The sequence below is a fragment of the Triticum urartu genome, chromosome 6A (assembly GCF_056163025.1).
Source record: "Triticum urartu cultivar PI428250 chromosome 6A, HENAU_Tu73, whole genome shotgun sequence".
Classification (NCBI taxonomy): Eukaryota; Viridiplantae; Streptophyta; class Magnoliopsida; order Poales; family Poaceae; genus Triticum; species Triticum urartu.
The window spans coordinates 142,656,966-142,679,006 of record NC_141878.1 but is presented as its reverse complement, the minus strand read 5'-3'; the positions used below and the strand labels follow the sequence as shown (position 1 = coordinate 142,679,006).

At 48.0% G+C, this 22,041-nt stretch overlaps 1 protein-coding gene across 1 annotated transcript; it reads left to right on the top strand.

The window, feature by feature from the left end:
* The first annotated feature begins 15,188 nt into the window (after positions 1-15,188).
* LOC125514497 (squamosa promoter-binding-like protein 5) lies at positions 15,189-18,122 on the top strand. Its single transcript, XM_048679839.2, has 3 exons — positions 15,189-16,069; positions 16,481-16,650; positions 17,361-18,122. The coding sequence occupies exons 1-3, from the start codon at positions 15,324-15,326 to the stop codon at positions 17,789-17,791; spliced, it is 1,347 nt and encodes a 448-aa protein (XP_048535796.1). The 5' UTR covers positions 15,189-15,323; the 3' UTR covers positions 17,792-18,122.
* Positions 18,123-22,041: the final 3,919 nt, after the last annotated feature.

Genomic DNA, 22,041 nt, shown 5'->3' with positions numbered 1-22,041 from the left:
CTTGGTAGGCTTGATGTAGATCTTCCCCGGCAACGGCGTCAGAAATTCTTCCTGCTACTTCTTGAAGAGGAAAGGGTGATGCAGCAAAGTAGAGATAAGTATTTCCCTTAATTAAGAACCAAGGTAACAATCCAGTAGGAGGAATACACAAGTCCGCAATGATAGCACCTACACAAACAAACAAATACTTGCACCCAACATGATAAAAGACAAGTAGACCCTTTTATCAAAGACAACTTAAAGTGCAAAATAAAGTAAAGGTAAATAAATTGTAGAAAGGTATTTTTGTGTTTTTGGTTTTATAGATCTGAAAATAATATGATAGAAATAGACCTGGGGGCCATCGTTTTCAGTAGAGGCTTCTCTCTTGAAAGAACGCATATTGCGGGTAAACAAATTACAGTTGAGCAATTGATAGAAAAGTGCATAGTTATGACGATATCTAATTATGGTAATGATCATGACTATAGGCATCACGTCCGTGACAAGTAGACCGACTCCTGCCTACATCTACTACTATTACTCCACACATCGACCGCTATCTAGCATGCATCTAGTGTATTAAGTTAACAAGAATGGAGTAATGCCTTAAGCAAGATGACATGATGTAGAGGGATAGATCCAATCAATATGAACAAACCCCATCTTTCTATCCTTAATGTCAACAATACAAATACATGCCTCTCTACCCTTTCTGTCACTGGGTGTGGACACCGCAAGATTTAACCCATTACAAAGCACCTCTCCCATTGCAAGAAAAAATTAATCTAGTTGGCCGATCTAGTTGGCCGCAAGATCTGACGCAATATTTCTTTTTCTGGTTTAAAATTAATCAGGAAATTCCAGAAAGTGTTCAAAACTTCAAAAATTCATAGAAATTCAACCGTAGCTCAGATTGAAATAATTTATATATGAAAAATGATCAAAAAAATTCAATCTATCCATCTGTACCATTTTCATGCATGAAAAACCAACCTATACATGTTGTATATATGAAAAAACATGAATGGACTTATTGTATATAAGAGCTTATTTTGGAGTTGCATTTGAACCTTTGGTTCAAATGGACTTCAACCAAATAAATGCTAGATGCATTACCTCAAACAACATCACATATTCATGCCATCTTCATGCATCATATTGTTGCATATGATTGTGTATTGATTGCCGACACCGTTCCTTCTCGATAGGTCCTGCTCCGAAGACCGATCCAGAGTACCTGTCTGAGGAGCAGTGCCCCTTGTTGATCTACCAGGCAAGCAAAACCCCCTTGTTCATTCTGATACAATCCCACTCTCTCGCTCCTGCTCTCTTTTATTGCATTAGGACAACAACGATTCAACTGCTACTTTATGCTGCGGTAGTTGAACCCATTCCTCTGCATGACCTGTCATTGCCACAGTAAATAGTTGGTACCCACTAGCATGTGTAGGAGTTGATTGAGCCATGTTATGCTTCTACTATGCCATGCCTGCTATTTCTTAGAGTTGAGTCAGGTCTGATTCATTGGGAATGGATTGGAGTGTTATGCTATGTTCTGATGCCGAGAGTTAACCGTGTGAACATGATTTGGTAAAGGTAGCGGTGAGAGGCCATGTAGGAGTACATGGTGGGTTGTCTCATTGGGACCGTCCTTAAGAACCGAGTTCTGTGTAAGTTGTCCAATGACTAGCTACTACCACACATTGGGTTCCGGTAACTCGACCCCTCTCTACTTATTAACCAACTTGATCTCTGTCCAGGAGTTGCAACTAGTTTCTGGTGTTTGTAGGTAGTGCTATTTTTCTACCGAGTGGCACCCAGCAGGGTGGACTTGGGACAGACTAGGCAACATGGCCCGGTGTACCGAGTGGCACCCGGATGGTGGGCTCGGGAACCCTGTACACATCGTTTGGGGCCGTGAGCGACACCCCGGCTGGATCTCCTTGCGGATGGAACCCGAATAGGTGATAAACCTGGACTAGAGTCTTGTGTGGTTAGTTAGGTCGTGGCCGACACCCTCACCAGGCTTCCGCTTGAAGGTTGCTGAGATACATGAAGTGTATATGGTGATAAGTGGTGAGAGCGTGTGTGAAGAAGTACACCCCTGCAGGGTTATCATGATCTATTCGAATAGCCGTGTCCTCGGTTATGGACTTCTTGGATGCTTACGTGGTACATAGACAACTTGAAGTGGATACTCTAAAAGGCTCAAGACAAGTGTGAGTGCTATGGATGGCCTTCTCGTAGGAGAGATGGGGATGAATCCATGGTAGTGTATTGATGTGGTGATTAGTGGACTCGTGTGCGCTGCCTCCCCTCAAAGAAGTTTCTCATTGTCGTAGAACAGGATAGCCACTGAGTCAAAGCTGGCTTGCTGCAACTAAACCCCACATTACCTTCTTGATACAAATGCATGTATGATAGTATCTGATGTAAGTCTTGCTGAGTACCTTTGTACTCACATTGCTTTATTTATGTTTTGCAGGTGAGATATCTGTCTCACTAGTAGTACCGCTCGGACTTCGACGAGTAGCTTGTTACCTCAGCTATGATCTTGCACCCTTGGGTGGACTTGTAGATAGTCAGGCTTCTCGGCCTTTTTCTTTTGTAGTTGTCTGTACTCAGACATGTAATGCTTCCGTTGCTTGTATGCTCTGAATGATGGGTCATGTGACCCCTGTTTGTATTGATGCTATGTGGCTCTTCTGAGCCTTTATCTATATGAGTTGCGTTATGTTGTGATGCCATGTTGTACAGCACATACTTGCATGTTATGCGTACGTGTGATGTGTATTGCTATGTGTGGGATCCGACCATCTAGTTGTTTATCCTTGGCAGCCTCTCTTATGGGGAAATGTAGTCTGGTGCTTCCTTGAGCCATAGTAGTCCGCTACAGCCCGGTTCACCGGAGTCCTGCTAGCCCAGCACTACTGCTCAAAACACTTGACTGGTCGGCATGTGTTCCACTTCGTTCCTATGTCTGTCCCTTCGGAGAAATGTCACGTGGTGACTTCCGGAGTCCTGTTAGCCCAGTGCTACAGCCCGGATTCACACGCTGTTGACCGACATGCTCGATGTGATTCATGTATGCCTGTCTCCATAGGTCTGTGCCGCTTTGGGTTCACGACTAGCCATGTCGGCTCGGGTTCTCTGTCATATGGATGCTAGCGACACTATCATATACGTGAGCCAAAAGGCGCAAACGGTCCCGGGCCATGGTAAGGCGACACCCGTGGGGATACCGTGCGTGAGGCCGCAAAGTGATATGAGGTGTTACATGCTAGATCGGTGTGACTTAGAATCGGGGTCCCGACAGCTACTCTCCTGCACTTGATCCTCTCCTGCCACCTATGCATCGGGTTCCGCACCAGAGTATCCGCGGACCCCAGGCTACTCGCGTGGAGGTCTTCCCTTCGCGTCACTACCGCTGTCGGGCTACACCTACCTGCGCAGTACCGCGTGGGATTGATGTAGACTTGCTTGTTAGTGTTAGATGCATTCGCCGCGAGCCTGTGTGCCGCCTATGATGTCTTAGTCTATGTGCCGAACTCTGTGTACCGAACTCTATGCATGATCTCTTTTGTAAGATATGCCGACTACTATGTAGTATCTATCGTGCTGCTTTCATTGTGCATGTTTCATCATGAATGATTCTTGTCCTTGCAAATTTCTCAATGCTGAACTACCCCTGTTATATATTAGCAGGATGGTTAGACCAGGTGGTCGTGGTCGTGGTCGTGGTGGCAACGCCCCACCACTGCCTGAGTACATGGCTGGGATGATGCAACAGTTTGAGCTGAATCGTCAGTTCATGGAGAATATTATGGCTCAGTTTCCTCGCCCCAATATGAACCAGCAGCCAACCCAAGTGACTCTGCAGGATTTCATGCGCCTCAACCCAACCGTGTACCACAGCTCAACTCAGCCTCTGGATGCTGATGACTAGCTCCGTGACATCACCTATGAGATAGAGTCTGCTGATGTAGCCCCTGCCAGCTACATCACCTTTGCTTCTTTCTTCCTGAAAGGACCCGCAGCTCAATGGTGGGACAGCCACAGGCGTACTCTGCCAGCTGGAACAATCATCACCTGGCCAGACTTCCAAGCTGCCTTCCGTGCTCGCTTCATTCCTCAGGGAGTCATGGACCGGAAGAAGCTTGAGTTCCGCAACCTCACCCAAGGCAACAAAACTGTGGAAGCTTATCAGCGGGAGTTTCTGGATCTGTCCCGCTATGCTGAAGAAGACATTGCAACTGATGCACGCAGATAGGAGAAGTTCCGTGATGGCCTTCAAGCTGACATCAAGCTCGCACTTCTAGTGCATGACTTTGCTGATTTCGCCACCCTGGTGAACAAGGCCATCAATGACGAAACTAGTCTGCAAGAATACCAGAGTTCTCACAGGCGCAACCGTGACACAGGCTCATCTTCGGGCCCGTCCTCACAGAAGCGTAAGATATGGATTCCCAACAGCATGTACCAGCCAACTGCACCTGCCCCAAGGCAGTCCTATGCTGCACCTCGTCTGCCTGCTCCACCAACTAGGCAGCCAAGGCTTCCAGCTCCACCACCCCAAGCTCCTGTTCCCACTCCCAATAATGGTCTGTGCTACAAGTGTGGCCAACCTGGTCACCTTGCCAGGAACTGCTATCAGAATCAGAACCAGAATCAACTAGCCCTTCCCTCAGTTGGCCGCGGAAGCAACCAGCCTCGCAATAACAATGCCAAGTCTTATGGTCGTGTTCATGCCAACCACGTTGATCTCAATGAAGTTCTAGACTAGCCTGCTACCGTGATGGGTACACTCCTCGTAAACTCAGTACCTGCATATGTTTTATTCGATTCAGGAGCATCGCATTCATTCATGTCAGAAGATTTTGCATACAAACATGACGTTAAATGTGAGGAGATGAACACTTCGGTATTGGTAAAAACCCCCGTGGGACAATGTCAAACCTCACTGGTTGGCATTGATGTCGCCGTGGAAATCGAAGGGCTAGAATTCTATGCATCTCCCATTATCCTAAAGTCGTCTAACATTGACCTCATTCTGGGAATGGATTGGTTGAAAGCGCATACTGCTTCTATAGTTTGCGCCACTAAGGTCGTCCATCTGCTACACCCTTCTGACGAAATAATAGCTTACCAAGCTCATCTAGTTCAGAACGCCAAGGCACGGATTTATGCCTTGAATGCGTTGAATGCTGCACCACTCGAGGGCATTGAAAACATTCCCGTTGTTCGTGAATTTCAAGACGTCTTCCCAGAAGAACTTCCAGGGATTCTCCTGCTAGAGCTATCGAATTCATCATCGACTTGAAACCCGGCACCACCCCTATAGCTAAACGACCCTATAAGATGCCGCCGCATGAACTCATTGAGCTTAAGGAGGAAATAGACAAATCTCTTGTCAAAGGTTTCATTCACCCAAGTTTCTCTCCTTGGGGAGCACCTTCTCTCTTTGTTAAGAAGAAGGATGGGACAAACCGATTAGTCCAAGACTACCGTCCTATAAACCAAGCTACCATTCAGAATAAATACCCTCTTCCTCGGATCAATGATCTTTATGATCAACTGGCTGGCTCATCAGTGTTCTCCAAACTCGACTTGAGGTTGGGTTACCACCAGATCCGTGTTCGTGAAGAGGACATCCCAAAAACCGCCTTCGTGACTCGGTATGGATCATACGAGTACACCATCATGTCATTCGGCTTAACGAATGCTCCAGCCACCTTCTCTCGTCTGATGAATTATATATTCATGGATTACCTCGACAAGTTCGTCGTGGTTTATCTGGACGATATCCTTGTATTTCCCAAGAACAAGGAAGAACATGCTGAACATCTTCGTCTTATGCTGGAAAAGCTTCGAGAGCATCAGCTGTATGCTAAGTATTCCAAGTGTGAATTCTGGCTCCCCGAAGTAACCTATCTTGGGCATGTCATATCCAAGGATGGTATTGCCGTCAACCCTGAACGAGTTCAGGCTATTCTCGATTGGACTCCTCCGAAGAATGTCAAGCAAGTCCGAAGTTTTCTCGGTATCGCCAGCTATTGCCGTCGATTCGTCGAGAACTTCTCCAAGATTGCCAGACCTCTGACTAATCTATTGCATAAGGGTGTCAAGTTCGACTGGACAGACAAGTGTCAGGAAAGTTTCCAGGCGCTCAAAGACAAGTTGACTTCTGCCCCCGTGCTTGCTCCACCTGATACTAAGAAGGACTTCGTCATTTACTGCGACGCTTCCCGTTAAGGATTAGGCTGTGTCCTAATGCAAGAGCGCAGAGTGATTGCTTATGCCTCTCGTCAACTGCGCCCTCACGAAGAAAACTACCCAGTTCACGACCTCGAGCTTGCTGCTGTCATTCATGCACTGAAGCAGTGGCGACATTACCTTCTCGGTAATCGTTGCGAGATCTTCACCGACCACCAAATTCTGAAGTATCTGTTTACTCAGCCAGATCTGAACCTCCGTCAGCAGAGATGGATGGAGACTGTTGCAGACTTTGACGTGGGTATATCCTATACCCCCGGCAAGGCTAATGTAATGGCTGATGCCTTGAGCCGCGAGTCTTACTGCAACCACCTCCAGGTTCACAAAGTTCAGCCCTCGCTTGTCGAAGAATTTAGAAAGCTGAACCTTCATATTGCTCCTCCTGGAGCACTCTCTCCCCCTCCCCCGGAGTTCCGCAAGATGAATCTTCTTGTTGTTACTAAGGGTTCTCTAAATACCCTGGCTGTCGTACCAGATCTCGTAGCTAGCATAAAGACTATTCAAGGTTATGACTCTGAAGTCCATAAGATTAAACGCCATCTAGCAAAAGGAAAGCCCTCATTCTTCACTATCGCCGACGATGGCGCCTTGTACTTCAAAGGTCGCCTAGTGGTACCATGTTCGAAGAAAAACCTGGATAAGACTAAAAGGGTTATGCAAGAAGCCCATGATACACCTCTGTCCATCCATCCTGGTAGTACAAAGATGTACCAGGATATTCGTCAAAGATTCTGGTGGTCTAATATGAAGCAAGACATTGCTCGTTATGTTGCTGAGTGTGATGTTTGCCGCCGTATCAAAGTAGAGCATCAAAGGCCTGCAGGAACTCTGCAACCTATCTCTATTCCTGAATGGAAATGGGGCCATGTTGAAATGGACTTCGTCACTGGATTTCCCGAATCGCAGAAAGGTAATGATGCTATTCTTGTCGTCATTGACCGGCTTTCCAAAGTTGCCCATTTTCTGGCGGTCAAAGAGACAATCACTGCTAGTCAGCTTGCAACTCTCTACATGTCCAGAATTGTTTCGCTTCATGGTATTCCACTGGTTATCAGTTCAGACCGTGGCAGCTTATTCACCTCAAGATTTTGGGCGAGTTTCCAAGAAGCTATGGGAACGCACCTGTCGTTCAGTACTGTGTTTCATCCTCAGTCGCAAGGACATGTTGAACGTGTCAACCAAGTTCTCGAAGACATGCTTCGAGCTTGTGTAATTTCCTTCGGCAAGAAATGGGAGGAATCTCTTCCATATGCTGAGTTCTCTTATAATAATAGCTATCAAGCTAGTCTGAAGATGTCCCCCTTCGAAGTGCTATATGGACGAAAGTGTCGAACCCCTCTGAACTGGTCAGAAACTGGGGAACGTCCACTCTTCGGTCCGGATATTATCCAATAAGCCGAAGAACAAATTCGCATTATTCGCGAGAATCTCAAGACTGCTCAGTCACGTCAGAAAAGTCAGTATGACCGTCATCACCAAGACATGGTCTATCAACCTGGCGAAAAGGCTTATCTTCGAGTTACACCAATGAAGGGTGCTCACCGCTTCGGGATCAAGGGCAAGCTAGCTCCTCACTATATCGGTCCCTTCACTATTCTCGAAAGGCGTGGAAAAGTGGCATATCAACTGGAGCTTCCGCCGAACCTTTCTCAGGTTCACGATGTGTTCCACGTGTCACAGCTCCGCCGTTGCTTCAAGGATCCAATCCGAGCAGTGGATCATGAAGTGCTCGAATTGCAACAGGACCTCTCCTATAAAGAGCATCCAGTTCGCATTCTCGACCAAGCTGAACGCCGCACACGTCAGAAGGCGATCAAGTTCCTCAAAGTCCAGTGGTCGAATCACTCTGAAGAAAAAGCCACTTGGGAACGCGAGGACCGCCTGAGAGATGAATACCCCGCACTGTTTCCTTCTACCTCCTAAATCTCGGGACGAGATTTTTTTGTAGTGGAGGAGATTTGTAACGCCTGGATAATCATGCTACAGTAATCTCACGATAATGGTGCCACGTCACCTCTGTCACTGTAGTTAATCTCGGGTTAATTCGAAACCGTTTCAAATTTAAATTCTAAACAAGTCAAACGACAAAAGTTTTCAAAACATTAAACAAAAATGTTCGGTTGGTGCATAATATCACATAGTTAATTATGGTGAAGAAAACACATGTTTAGAAAATGCATAAATGTCTTAAATTGAATTAAAACAGAAAAGGAAAAAGGGAAATAAAAAAATAAAAACAGAAAACTAACAAAAGAAAAAAAAGGAAACACCCCCCCAGCAGGCCATTGGGCCACCCACCTGGCCGGCCCACTCCCTCTCCCCATAACCCCCCACTACCCCCAGTCAACCCACCGACACTCCCCCCCACTCCCCAAAAATATCTCCCCCTCTCCCCCGACTGGATCGGAATCGAGGGAGGGGCACTCGTCGCCCGCCGCCGCCAGGATCACACGCCGCCTCGCCGGACGCCCCCGCCAGCCTGCCCCTCTCCGCCGACGACGTCCCCGTCCTCCCCCACGACTCCCGCTGCCCCGTCCCTGCTCCTCGATGTGAGCACGCCCCCTTCCTCTCCCTGTCCAGACGCCCCGCCTCACGCCGCCCTGCGCCCGGCGCCTAGCACCCGCAGCCGCCCGCGGCCTCGCCCCCCTGCCGGCGCCCGCGTACCTGGCTGCCTGTGCGTGCGCCAGGCCGAGACCCCTCCACCCCGCGCACGCCCCGCGTCCTGCGCGCGTGGCAGCACCGGTCCGGCTCGCCGTCGCCACCGTGACCCTAGCCCCTGCTGCTCCCGCTCTCCCCTGCCCGCGCCGTCGCCCCCGTCCGACGTGCCTACCCTGCTCGCCGCCCGTCTTTGCTCAACTTGCCCCGCTTCGTTGCCGCTCGCGCAGCCTCGCTATGCTGCCGCTGCCTCTGCAGTCCGCGGCCACGCCCGTACCGCCGCAGCATGCCGCACGTTCCGGCGCCGTCCTCGCGTGGCCGCGCCACCTCGCCTCCTCTCGCATGCCCCTGGTCACCCCCCTACGCCCGCGCGCTGTCTCACCTCGCCTGGCCTCGCCACTGCCGCCTCAGGCGGCCGGCCTCGCCGTGCCCGTGGCCGGCGGCGTCCCCCCTTCAATCTGGGCGTATGCCCAATCGGGCTGAGCGCTAGCGCCCGACGCCTGCCTCGCCCGACCCGCTAGGCCCCAGGGGCCACAGACAGCTGGGCCCACCCCAGTACCTATGACAAAGGGGCCCCACCCCAGAACGTATTTAAAAATAAAATAATAAAAATAATAAAAATAATTAATTAATTAAAGAATTAATTAACTTAATCAATTTTGATTAATTAAACTAAAACAACTAATTAACCTAATCCCTAATTAACTAAAAACAGTCAATGACAGGGGGTCCCACCCCTGTTGACCAGTCAAACGTTGACTGGTCAACTGGGTCCCTCTGGCCCACCTGTCAGTCACTGGGTACACTTTTGTGTACACTGTGCTGGGTGCGCCTAGCAATTTAGCAATTATTTTCGAATTAAAAATAATTCCAGAAATTAATAAAATCTTTAGGAAATCATATCTTTTAATCCGTAACTCAGATTAAATTATTTTCGACATGAAAGTTGCTCAGAGCGACGAGACGAATCCGGATACGCAGCCCGTTCGTCCGCCACACATCCCTAGCATAGCAAACACGCAACTTTCCCCCTCCGGTTCATCTGTCCGAAAACGCAAAACACCGGGAATACTTTCCCGGATGTTTTCCCCCTTCACCAGTACCACCTCGTACCGCGTTAGGGCACACCTAGCATCACGCTTTGCCATGTCATGCATCGCCATGCATTTGTTTGCATTATATTTATTGTTTCTTCCCCCTCTTCTCTCGCTAGACACCGAGTCCGACGTCGCTGCTACCCAGTACGACTACGGAGTTGACGACCCCTCTCTCTTGCCAGAGCAACCAGGCAAGCCCCCCCTTGATCACCAGATATCGCCTACTCTCCTTTATACTGCTTGCATTAGAGTAGTGTAGCCTGTTACCGCTTTCCGTTAATCCTATTTTGATGCATATCCTGTCATTGTTGCTACAACTGTTGATACCTTACCTGCAATCCTAATGCTTAGTATAGGATGCTAGTTTATCATCAATGGCCCTACATTCTTGTATGTCTGCCATGCTATACTATCGGGCCGTGATCACTTGGGAGGTGGTCACGGATATATACTTGTACATAATATATGATACTTGTGGTGATTAAAGTCGGGTCGGCTCGTAGGAGTACCCACGAGTGATTCCGATGTTGGGGGCTGAAGGGGCCGGTGGTTCCATCCCGGTAGAGGTGGGCCTGAGTTCTCAAAGGCCCTCGACTGTTACTTTATGGCGGAGCGACAGGGCAGGTTGAGACCACCTAGGAGAGAGGTGGGCCTGGCCCTGGTCGGCGTCCGTGGTTATTTCCAAATAACACGCATAACGAGATCTTGGTATTTGATTTGAGTCTGGCTACTGGCCTATACGCACTAACCATCTATGCGGGGACAGTTATGGGCACTCGACATCGTGGTATCAGCCGAAGCCTTCGTGACGTCAGCGACTAAGCGGCGCGCGCTGGGTTGGACCGCGTAACGCAACTTCCTTTGTAATGGAGGTTGCTAGGTCTGCTCTCCGGCCGCGTACGCAACGTGCAGGTGTGCAATGGGCGATGGGCCCAGACCCCTGCGCCATAGGATTTAGACCGGCGTGCTAACCTCTTTGTTGTGCCTAGGTAGGGCTGCGACGTGTTGATCTTCCGAGGCCGGGCATGACCCAGGAAAGTGTGTCCGGCCAAATGGGATCGAGCGTGTTGGGTTATGTGGTGCACCCCTGCAGGGAAGTTAAACTATTCGAATAGGCGTGATCTTCGGTAACAGGACGACTTGGAGTTGTACCTTGACCTTATGACAACTAGAACCGGATAATTAATAAAACACACCCTTCCAAGTGCCAGATACAACCGGTGATCGCTCTCTCACAGGGCGACGAGGGGAGGATCATCGGTTAGGATTATGTTATGCGATGATACTTGGAGGACTTCAGTCTACTCTCTCCTACATGCTGCAAGACGGAGGCTACCAGAAGCGTAGTCTTCGAAAGCGCTAGCTATCCCCCACTTATTCCGGCTTTCTGTAGTTCAGTCCACATATAATAGCCTTATTCCAGTTGATACCAATGCATACATATGTAGTGTAGCTCCTTGCTTGCAAGTACTTTGGATGAGTACTCATGGTTGCTTTTCTCCCCCTTTTCCCCTTTCCTATACCCGATTGCTGCGACCAGACGTTGGAGCCCAGGAGCCAGACGCCACCGTCGACGACGACTACTACTACACTGGGGGTGCCTAGTACTACGTGCAGCCCGCTGATGATGACCCAGGAGTAGTTTAGGAGGATCCCAGGCAGGAGGCCTGCGCCTCTTTCGATCTGTATCCCAGTTTGTGCTAGCCTTCTTAAGGAAAACTTGTTTAACTTATGTCTGTACTCAGATATTGTTGCTTCCGCTGACTCGTCTATGATCGAGCTCTTGTATTCGAGCCCTCGAGGCCCCTGGCTTGTAATATGATGCTTGTATGACTTATTTTATTTGTAGAGTTGTGTTGTGATATCTTCCCGTGAGTCCCTGATCTTCATCGTACACGTTTGCGTGTATGATTAGTGTACGGTCAAATCGGGGGCGTCACAGTTTGGAACCTTCTTTTTAGCATTTTCCTCAAGAGCATGAGGATCTCGAGACATATATGTCCATATCTATCATCTAAGATCTCATCTATCATAGCGCACTCATAACTCATGACACAAAAGTCAAAGATTCTCTAGCTTCTCGCACTATAAAATCAAATTCATTCACGAGGATAATTGTAGCTATCTTTTTAGCCTTAGGATCGCTTATAACTAGTGACTCGAAGAATAATCTTTGCAAAGTGGGACGAGTATGCATGAATCTTCTTTCAAGTTTAATAATAGGTGCAGAGATAGCGTTGGCATTACTATTGTTTCTTTGAAGAATAGGAATATCATTGGACACCAATGTTCCTGCACAAGTAAAGAACTCTTGAATGATACTTTTCCTTATAATATTCCCACTTCTCGTCATAAAAGTTTTAGTATCCAAATTTACGGGAGTTTCATTCTCATGAATTTTGCTATCCTCACTCCCACCTTTAGCGATAACAAATTCACACATGATAGCAAGTAAGCAAGCAAACAAAATATTTTTGTGTTTTTTGATTTTTAGAGAAGTGGGGGGAGATGAAAAAGAGAGGAAAATAAAAAGTAGAGCAAGTTGATGATAGTTTGAGTGTAGGTACTTGTAACTATTGGTTCTTTTAAGAATAGGAATATCATTAGACACCAATGTTCCTGCACAAGTAAAGAACTCTTGAATGATACTTTTCCTTATAATATTCCCACTTCTCATCATAAAAGTTTTAGTATCCAAATTTACGGGAGTTTCATTCTCATGAATTTTGCTATCCTCACTCCCACCTTTAGTGATAACAAATTCACACATGATAGCAAGTAAGCAAGCAAACAAAATATTTTTGTGTTTTTTGATTTTTAGAGAAGTGGAGGGAGACGAAAAAGAGAGGCAAATAAAAAGTAGAGCAAGCTGATGATAGTTTGAGTGTAGGTACTTGTAGGTATTTGATGATGTCTCCCCAGCAACGATGCCAGAATTTCTTTCTGCTACTTGTGAGCTTCATTGGAATCTTCCCCAAAAAGGAAGGGCGAAGCAATATAGTAGCTGATAAGTATTTCCCTCGATGAGAACCAAGGTTATCGAACCAATTGGAGGACCACGCAAATCCTAGTGAATAGCACCTGCACACACAAAAGCAAATATTTGCACCCAACGCGGGCAAGAGGGCCGACAATCCCCTTGAACTCGTTACTTGCAAGGATTAAATCTGGTAGTGGTAGATAGATAAAAAGTAAATAAATAAATTGCAGCAAGCTATTTTTGGTTTTAGTAATATGACTAAAGTAGACCCAAGGGCCATAGTTTTCACTAGAGGCTTCTCTCTCGAAACAATAGCATACGATGGGTAGACACATTACTATTGAGCAATTGATAGAAAAGCGCATAGTTATGATGTTATTCATGGCAATGATCATGTATATAGGCATCATATCGGTGACAAGTAGACCGACTCCTGCCTGTATCTACTACTATTACTCCACCAAGCGACCGACTCATGCCTCCATCTATGGTATTAAGTTCATAACAAACAGCGTAACGCTATAAGCAGGATGACATGATCTGGATAGAATAAAACTGAGCAATATGATTAAACTCCATTGTTTTACCCTTAATGGCAATAGTAAAAATACGTGTCTCGCTACCCCTTCTGTCACTGGATGAGGACACCGCAAGATTGAACCCATTACAAAACACCTTTCCACTAAAGATAAATCAATCTAGCTGGCCAAACCAAACGGATAGATTGGAGAGAAATACAAAATTGTAACAATCATGCATAATAAAGTTCAGAAAAGACTCAATTACTTTCAATGAATAATCTGGTCATAAACCCACAATTCATCGGATTCCAACAAACACACCGCAAAAGAAGATTACATCGGATAGAACTCCATGGAGATGATGGAGAACATTGTATTAAAGATCAAAGAGAGAGAGAAGAAGCCATCTAGCTACTAGCTACAGGCCCGTAGGTCTGTGGTGAACTACTCATTCATCATCGGAAGGGTGGCAAGGTTGATGTAGAAGTCCTCCATGATCGAGTCCCCCTCTGGCAGAATACCGGAAAAGGCCTCCAGATGGGATCGCGGAAGAACAGAAGCTTGCAGCGGAGTAAATGTTGTTTCGGGTGGCTCTATTAGGTCAAATGGAGCCAGTAGGACCCACAATGTATCAAGGCACGCCTACCCCCCCCCCCCCCCGGGCGCGCCCTGTTGCCTCGCCATCTCCTTCTCCTTGCTTCTCGTCTGGTCTTGTCCTGAAGCTTCTACCGTTTGGTACACAAAACAGCAACTTGCACTAGGCATTGAGTTAATAGGTTAGTCTCCTAAAAATGATATAAAATTGTATAAAAAATCCAAGATTGATAATATAATAGAATGAGGTAAAAAAATAGATACGTTGGAGACGTCCACCGCCGCGAGGGCTGCCGCCGTCTCCCGCGCCTGCTGCCTCGCAAGGCGGGCGCGCCGGGCCATGTTTGCGTTGGACGACGCCCAAGGTGCGTCCATGGCATCGGCGCGTCAACGGAGGGGTTGCACATCCGCCACCGCGTTCAGACGCCAGAAAGACCGCATCGCCTCCGGTGAAGCAGCGACAACACACCTAGCGCCGGATTCGTGCGCCATTTGGACGGACACAATGGATTCCTGGCGGAAGGAGTCTGAGCGCTGCCTCACACGGGCCTCCTCCCGAGAGCGACGGAGCACAAGCCGGACGACCATCTCCTCCTCAGGGCCGCGTGGGATGAGCTCGGGGTCGACGGATCTAGAGGTGCAAGACTCGGATCCGCTGCCCGACATGCCGGCGACGGCCGGAGATCGCCGGACGGGAGTTTGAGTGGCGGAGGAGAGTGCAGTGAAGCGGTTAGGGTTTGGTCCGACGAGTGGATGAGAAGGAATAGACGTGGGGTTGGGTGGGCTAGCATGGACCGGGTCCGACGTGACAGACACGCCCGAGCGTCCCCTTATCTGCCTCAGATTTGGGCTAGATATAAGGGATGTCGATCAGCCTGGCGTTTGAGATCCGTTTGAGACGTTCGTGTGGGTTGAATTTTTGTGACCAGGTCGTTCGTCCGCACATTTAGGACGGGTTCGAGGCGTCCCAGTGTGGATGCTGGAGTTGAGATTTAGGTGGGGTCGTTTGCGCAGATAAAGGACGGGAGAAGGCTAAGAGCCGAAGAGATGCCATCATTGCCTCTCTCCTTCTCCGGCCTCCACGACCTTTTTAGCCTGAAGGCACGCACAACCCTTCCTGCTGCACAGACACATACTCCGGCGGTCCGGCCTCTTTCTTTCTTACCCATCAGTCAGGCCGCGCGTCACCACCTTTCTCATCCGCGCTCGGAATAGCCGGCCATGATGAGCAGCAGGCTAAGCGGCGGCACGATGGCACCGGTTAGCGACATGGCCGACTTCGGTTACGCTCCCATGCAGTCCTACCCCAACTTTGAGCCAGCCGGCATGGTCATGCCCGGGGACCGGCAGCCGCCCTTCCAGCACCACCACCTCTACGACAGCCTCGACTTCAACGCCGCTGCATTCTCGTTCCAAGACCCGGTCGCGCTCTTCTCCAGCGGCTCGGCGTTCAGTAACCAGCTCCAGCAGCCGTTCCTCCAGACGCAGGTCACCACGCCGACGATGGCGTCGTCGTCGCTGCTGCAGGCGCCGATGATGACCCTTCCGGGTATGCTGACGTCTTCCTCGGCGTCGCCGGTGGACGCATGCACCTTCGGTGGCGGCGGCAGTGCTGGGTTCCTGAAGCGGGAGGAGGGCGGCCCCTTCTCAGACGTCGGCGGTGGGGGGAGGATCGGGCTGAACCTCGGCCGCAGGACATACTTTTCCCCGGCGGACGTGCTGGCCGTGGACCGCCTGCTGATGCGCTCCCGCTTCGCCGGAGCCGGCGCAATGGGCATGCTGGGGCTGGGGCTCGGCGCCGCCGCCCACCACCACCAGACCCCGCGGTGCCAGGCTGAGGGCTGCAAGGCCGACCTCTCCGCCGCCAAGCACTACCACCGCCGCCACAAGGTCTGCGAGTACCACGCCAAGGCCACCACAGTCGCCGCCTCTGGCAAGCAGCAGCGCTTCTGCCAACAATGCAGCCGGTATGTACGTTTATCCTCTGGCATGGGTGGATCGTTGATGCATGCGCAGCTTTGCTAGCAGACGAAAAAATCAGCAGTAGAAAGGCTGCGAGCTTTCGATCTAGTGGCATTGACGCTAGCAGCTATATGCACTGATCATATCATTCATGTCAACATGTCATATATCAGAAATGGCGCACATCAGATCAGATCTTGTTCCTCTGAGCGTATCGGCATCTGCATCCCTTTGTCCAATGTACTACTAGCACGCCCATCATGGCATTGCAGTGGAGTTCGATCAGATACCTAAACCTAGTCTGTGTAGATACATCATACATGGCGTGTATTACTTACAACGGTAGACATGTATATACCCAAGATCCGGTTGTGTGAATATAACTGGTTCTTGTTTGGGTACGTTTGTTGGGCTAGGTTTCATGTGCTCGCTGAGTTTGACGAGGCCAAGAGGAGCTGCCGGAAGCGGCTCACGGAGCACAACCGGCGCCGCCGAAAGCCTGCCGGCGCGCAGGGCAAGGATTCGCCGCCGCCTTCCAAGAAGGCAGACGCTAGCATCACCAGCTCATACACCGGCAATCACAAGAGTAAGACCACTCCTCTGATACATGTATAGACTTAAACACTGGATATATGCTTATTATTGGCTTTTTTAAAGCTTGATCACTTTAAGAAGTTGGCCCAGTAAGCTAGCTAGCTACCTAGAAACTCCTGAAACTTTGTTAGAGCTTAGTGGGTAATTTGAACTAAAAGCATGACACTTCTTTTGCAACAAGGGAACATTTCAATAACGTATACCAAGTAAAAAACACAACAAAAACAGTTTGCCTAATTCTTAATTGTCCGAAAATTTAGTAAATCTATTTTGTCTTGAAATGGCACATCACTGGGCTAACCTAATAATGTACTCCGTAGCATCTTAAGTGTGTAACTGAAGTAAGATATAACTGTAGTTTTGACGGTGCACTTCAGCACTTGGCTGCAGTACACACCGGTAATTCTATGTGCCAGCAAGCACGTTACAACGTTCGGTTGGATAGAAACTAGTAGTACACGACATGACATGCCTAGATGCTACTTCTACATTTTGGTCGGTCGATCTGACGTACGTACCTACTAGGAGTACTACTCAGCTCAATTAACATGATGTTCATACGATGGCGCCAAAACATCTTATACGTACATACGTAGGTGTACCATCGTACTATACACTAGACGGTAGGTGCAACTCCTGCTACATACATGTGGCAGTCACATCTTGCCGTCTTGTCTGACGCCGCGACGTGTATATGATCAGCCAACAAGTCGACGACGGGGGCGGCCTTCTCGCCGAGCGCCGGTGGCTTCAGCTGCCTTCAGCAGCAGCAGCAGCAGCATGAGATCGACAACGGCGGCCAGTCGAGCAACGCCACGCCGACTAACCTGTCCCTGGCGGCGCCACCGCCACCGCCGCCGCCTCAAGACGACGCCGGCTTCGGCGCCGGCCTTGACACCATGCTGCTGATTCAGCAGCAAGGGCCCGATGAACAGGAGGAGGAGGAGGAGCAGCATTTCATGATGACCTCTCTCGTGCAGTCGCATCGCCAGCAGCAGCAGCACGGCGACAGCGGCAACATCTTATCGTGCTCGACGACGTCGCCGTCGGATCAGCGTCGCCATCAGAACGACGGCGACAGCTGCTGCAACGGCAACAGCATGCAGCATTTCTTTGAGGTGGAGTTCATGTAGCACGATGCATGCATGCACTGCATGAATGAACCTGGCCTAGCCTAGCCTAGAGGTGGTTTGACTGCATTATCGTGAGGTGTGTGTGCATGAGGTGAAAGAGAAAACAAGCTGGTTGCATGCACTAGGCTGTGCATGGAGTATAGCTAGTAGGGTACGTAGGCGTGCAGGCTTTTTCTTTCCAGATTTAATTTCCTGACCTTTTCTGCATACTGTGTTTTTACTTGTACTTTTCTCAGTGTTACCCTCTTACAAGGGGGAATAGTGTATGTACTCCTGTAATTATGTTAGTATGCATGCTAACACTATATGTTAGCCTCCTCTTCTTTGATAAGCCATGTTTTGTTTCCTTCTATTAATATATTTATGTTATTGCAAACCTGTTGAGGATTCTAGTGGATTTAATATATGTTATTACAAAGCCATACTGACAGCTATATGTTATTGCAAAGTTTATACTCCCTTCGGTTGGGTTTATACGCGGGACATGAGTTTTTAGGTCTTCGATTTGACTAGAAAAAATGTATTATATTTTACAAAAAAAATCTTTGGATTCATCGTCAAATGAAGTTTCTCACCAAACATTTTTTATGGCATATTATACATTTTCGAAAACACTAACGCCCACATGTGTGGGCGTCTGGCAACTTACCCACACGCATGGATCTTCATCCAACCAATTCTGCACGAATCTTGGCGCGTTCTAGCAGTTTTTGTATGCCACGTAGGACTAAGCTGGTGTGTGGGTATTCATCCGGTCGCCCACACGTCTTTTTTCATCACACGGTGGGCTGGTGTATGGGCGTTTAGCAATTCGCCCACACCAGTTTTCACGCACGCAGAGGGGGCTGGTGTGTGGGCGTTTAGCAATTCGCCCACACGCCCATCTCCTCGCCCACACTCAAAGCTGTCAGTTGTCATGTGTTTCTGCAGGGTACATGGCAACTGCCCTAGCTTTGCTTGTAAGCAGATGGCAACTCTCTTTTACCTGAGTTGCCATGTGTTTTTACATGGTATATGGCAACTGCCCTAGCGTGCACGTAAGCAGATGACAACTCTTTCTCTTTACATGGCAACTGCCCTAGCGTACTTGTGAGCACATGACAACTCTCTCTTTTACCCGAACATGTTTTTTTTGCCATACTTTTTTGTAGTGCTACATGGCAACTGCCTAGTGTTAGTGGGAGGTAACTCCTAAAGTTTTGAAATCATGGCAACTGCAGTAGATCAGACCATACATGGCATCTGCAGTTGAGCAACCATGGCAACTATAGTTGTCCGACATGGCAACCAAAGTTCAGCGACATGGCAACTGCAGTTAAACGAATATGGATGAGGGTCTGGACCATGGCAACTGCGGGACGCGCGATGACTGTACGAGGCCTGACGTACGAGGCGTGCGGGCGTTATCTATTTTGCCCACACGCACGCATGTAAAAGGGATCGGGAGGGCAAAAAAAAGATGTGTGGGCATTACTTGTTTTGCCCACACGTAGGTGTGTGGGCTGTTCCTCTTATACACCACACAAAATGTGTGGGCAGACTCCATAACACCCACACGTGTGGCACTTATCGACGTCCTACATTTTTTATTAGTCAAATCAAAGATCCAAAAACCTGTGCCTGACTTATAATCCCAACCTGATCGGAGAGAGTTAGGGTCAGTTCGTCTGGTGGCTTTTTTGGGCTTCTAGAATAAACTGTCCCCTACCCAGCTTATTCTAGAAGCCCAACTAAAATATTTTTTAAAATCCTACTAGTCAGGCCTTAATTAATAGGCTTCTAAAAAATAAATTTAGTTGGGCTTCTAGCCAGTGGCGGAGCTTAGTGGAACCCTGCAAGGGCCATGCCCCCCCCCCCCCCCACACGCCCAAGTTTGAGTAAATTAGTGAAAAAATAAATTCTGAGACAATATAGATTAGAGGAAACAGTCTGCTTGCCCCCCTCCCCCCCCCCCAATTGATCCTTGTCAAACTCCGCCACTGCTTCTAGCATAAGCTGGGTAGGGGCAGCCTATCCAACTTATTCTAGAAGCTAGTAAAAGAACTGGCCCTTACCCATTACAAAGAAGTCAAAGAACATACTACCCCTATATAAAAAGGGAGACCAACCCGGGCTAGACTACATTGTTGGCATTTTTTTATAGAAAAAAACTCCGTGAATATTAAATGCTCAAGCCGAGACTTGAATCCTGATGGGCTGGCTGCAAGCTCCCGCGCCTTGCCAACTAAGCTACACTTAGTTCTCATACTACCCCTATATGACATCAGTAGAAATGTTTACATAAAACACTTGTGCATTATAAGTTCTATTGTCATACTATTGCCACACACACAAATTATTGTTATGCTAACATCCAAATCAGCTAAACAATAAAGCCCATGCAGTCATCTTCAAATGGTTATCTCTCAGCATCTGTGGGCACCTCCCAGCTTGAAGGTGTTCTTGTGGCTGGCTTCGCAGAACATTTGTTGGACTTAAGATCGGCTCGCGCGGCCTGGCCTAACACACCAATCAGCATGCCCTTTGTACTGTACATCCTAGTTTCCCGCAAAAATAAATTGCCTTGCGGTGTGTTATTGAGCAGAACATTCAAAGCATATTTATAAACATTTAGTACTCACTAATTCCCACTCCAAGTCAGTACATTTACCTAGCTATACAATATGTCTGCAGTTAAGCAGTGAATCTGAACGGAAATTAAAAGAAGATCTATGCGTGATCTTTGCCTGGTAATTAGCGATTCTGCGTATTAAAATGTGAGGGACCGCCGCGCAGTTACTGGCTGGATGCTGTAGGATTTTTTTTATGCATGGATTCCGACGGGAATTAAAGATGAAGTACGTTCATGGGGGCCATTCGGCTGGGATCCCACCATAGCGCGCTTTCTGCGATGATGTAAGAGACGACTTTTGATTCCGGAACAAAAGGACAGATGATTTTGGTCAGTGAAATATCCGACCCTACCCTTGTTAAAAAAGATGCTCCGAAGAGATCAACAGGTAAAAAAAATCACCATGCACAGCTCAGATGGAATTTTTTTTTTTGAAAAAAGGATGAGCTCAGATGAATTTTAACAAGCCAATTACAAAGGTGAGCATCTAATTCGGAACATTGTCCTCTATGGCTGCCATGTAATGCTTGGAGCGGGCAGAGAGAAGCTTTTTGTGCTCCCATTGCCAGATATATACACGTGCATGTAACATGTGTGTGTGTGTGGGTCTTTCTTTTCGTCGGCAAAGAATTTATCTAGGCTTAACGAACCTACACTTACCTTTGCCTGAAGCGAAATCTGGCGAGGATATGTGTATGTGGTACGTATAATTAGTTACGTAGGTCATGAATGCATGAGTGAATGGGCTAGCCGACCGTATCCAGAGTCTCTACTGGCCTACTCACGGTCTAAGCTGTAGCTGTTGCTTGTTCGGGTTTTTGTCGGGGATGGGTTCTGGGGGCAAACGCAAAATCAGCTGCAGCGATCTGTGGCTTCTGTATGCATGCGGCCACCTTTAATTTTTGTCCTCGAACGAGTACACACTTTCCGATTTAGACCAAATTATGGTCGTTCGAAGTTTGTATAAATCTTGGTCACCTGAAATTGCAGTGTATAAATTAACTATGTTCATTAGCAAAAAAATATGGTAATGTCAGCCAGCTCACGTTCGTTTGAAGAGGGGTGGCAAGGGAACGTCGTTTGATGGCAGTTTAAGTTGTGAAGAAAAATTAAACGACGTCAGTTTTAAAACAAAAGATGCCTTCTCTGAAGATACTGTCATGTCGCTGTGAAGAAATTGTTACCCCCTCACAACCAAAAATGCCACCTAAAAATTCTGCGTGTGTGACCCTCTCGGGCGAACGTTCGCCAGTTATGAGCATTCAAAAATTAACCAAGTACTTTTAGTTTTCAAGGAACTTTTTTTAAAACACAGTACAACCGTATACATACACACATACACTCACCCCTATAAATGCACGTACGCTCCTTATCCATATGAGCACCTCCAGTAGACTGAGTCAGCATATCAACTTGAGATTGACGAAGTTGATGTGTACGTCTATTATCGCCGAAGGGTCTGAAAGAAATCAAAGTAAAGATTGACGAAGCCGACGTGAACATCTCCTATCGCCGGAGGACTTGAAATAAATCCAGAAAAATGCAACCACCAATGCCAAGTCTAGGACTTGACCCCTAGTGGGTGGGTTCCATCACAAGGAACCTAACCATCTGATGTACGCTCAGTTCGCAGTTTGCA

Coding starts and splice junctions, on each gene's coding strand:
- LOC125514497 (XM_048679839.2), top strand. CDS start 15,324: ATGATGAGCAGCAGGCTAAGCGGCGGCACGATGGCACCGGTTAGCGAC. Junction 16,070..16,480: donor TTCTGCCAACAATGCAGCCG/GTATGTACGTTT, acceptor TTGTTGGGCTAG/GTTTCATGTGCTCGCTGAGT. Junction 16,651..17,360: donor ATACACCGGCAATCACAAGA/GTAAGACCACTC, acceptor GTATATGATCAG/CCAACAAGTCGACGACGGGG.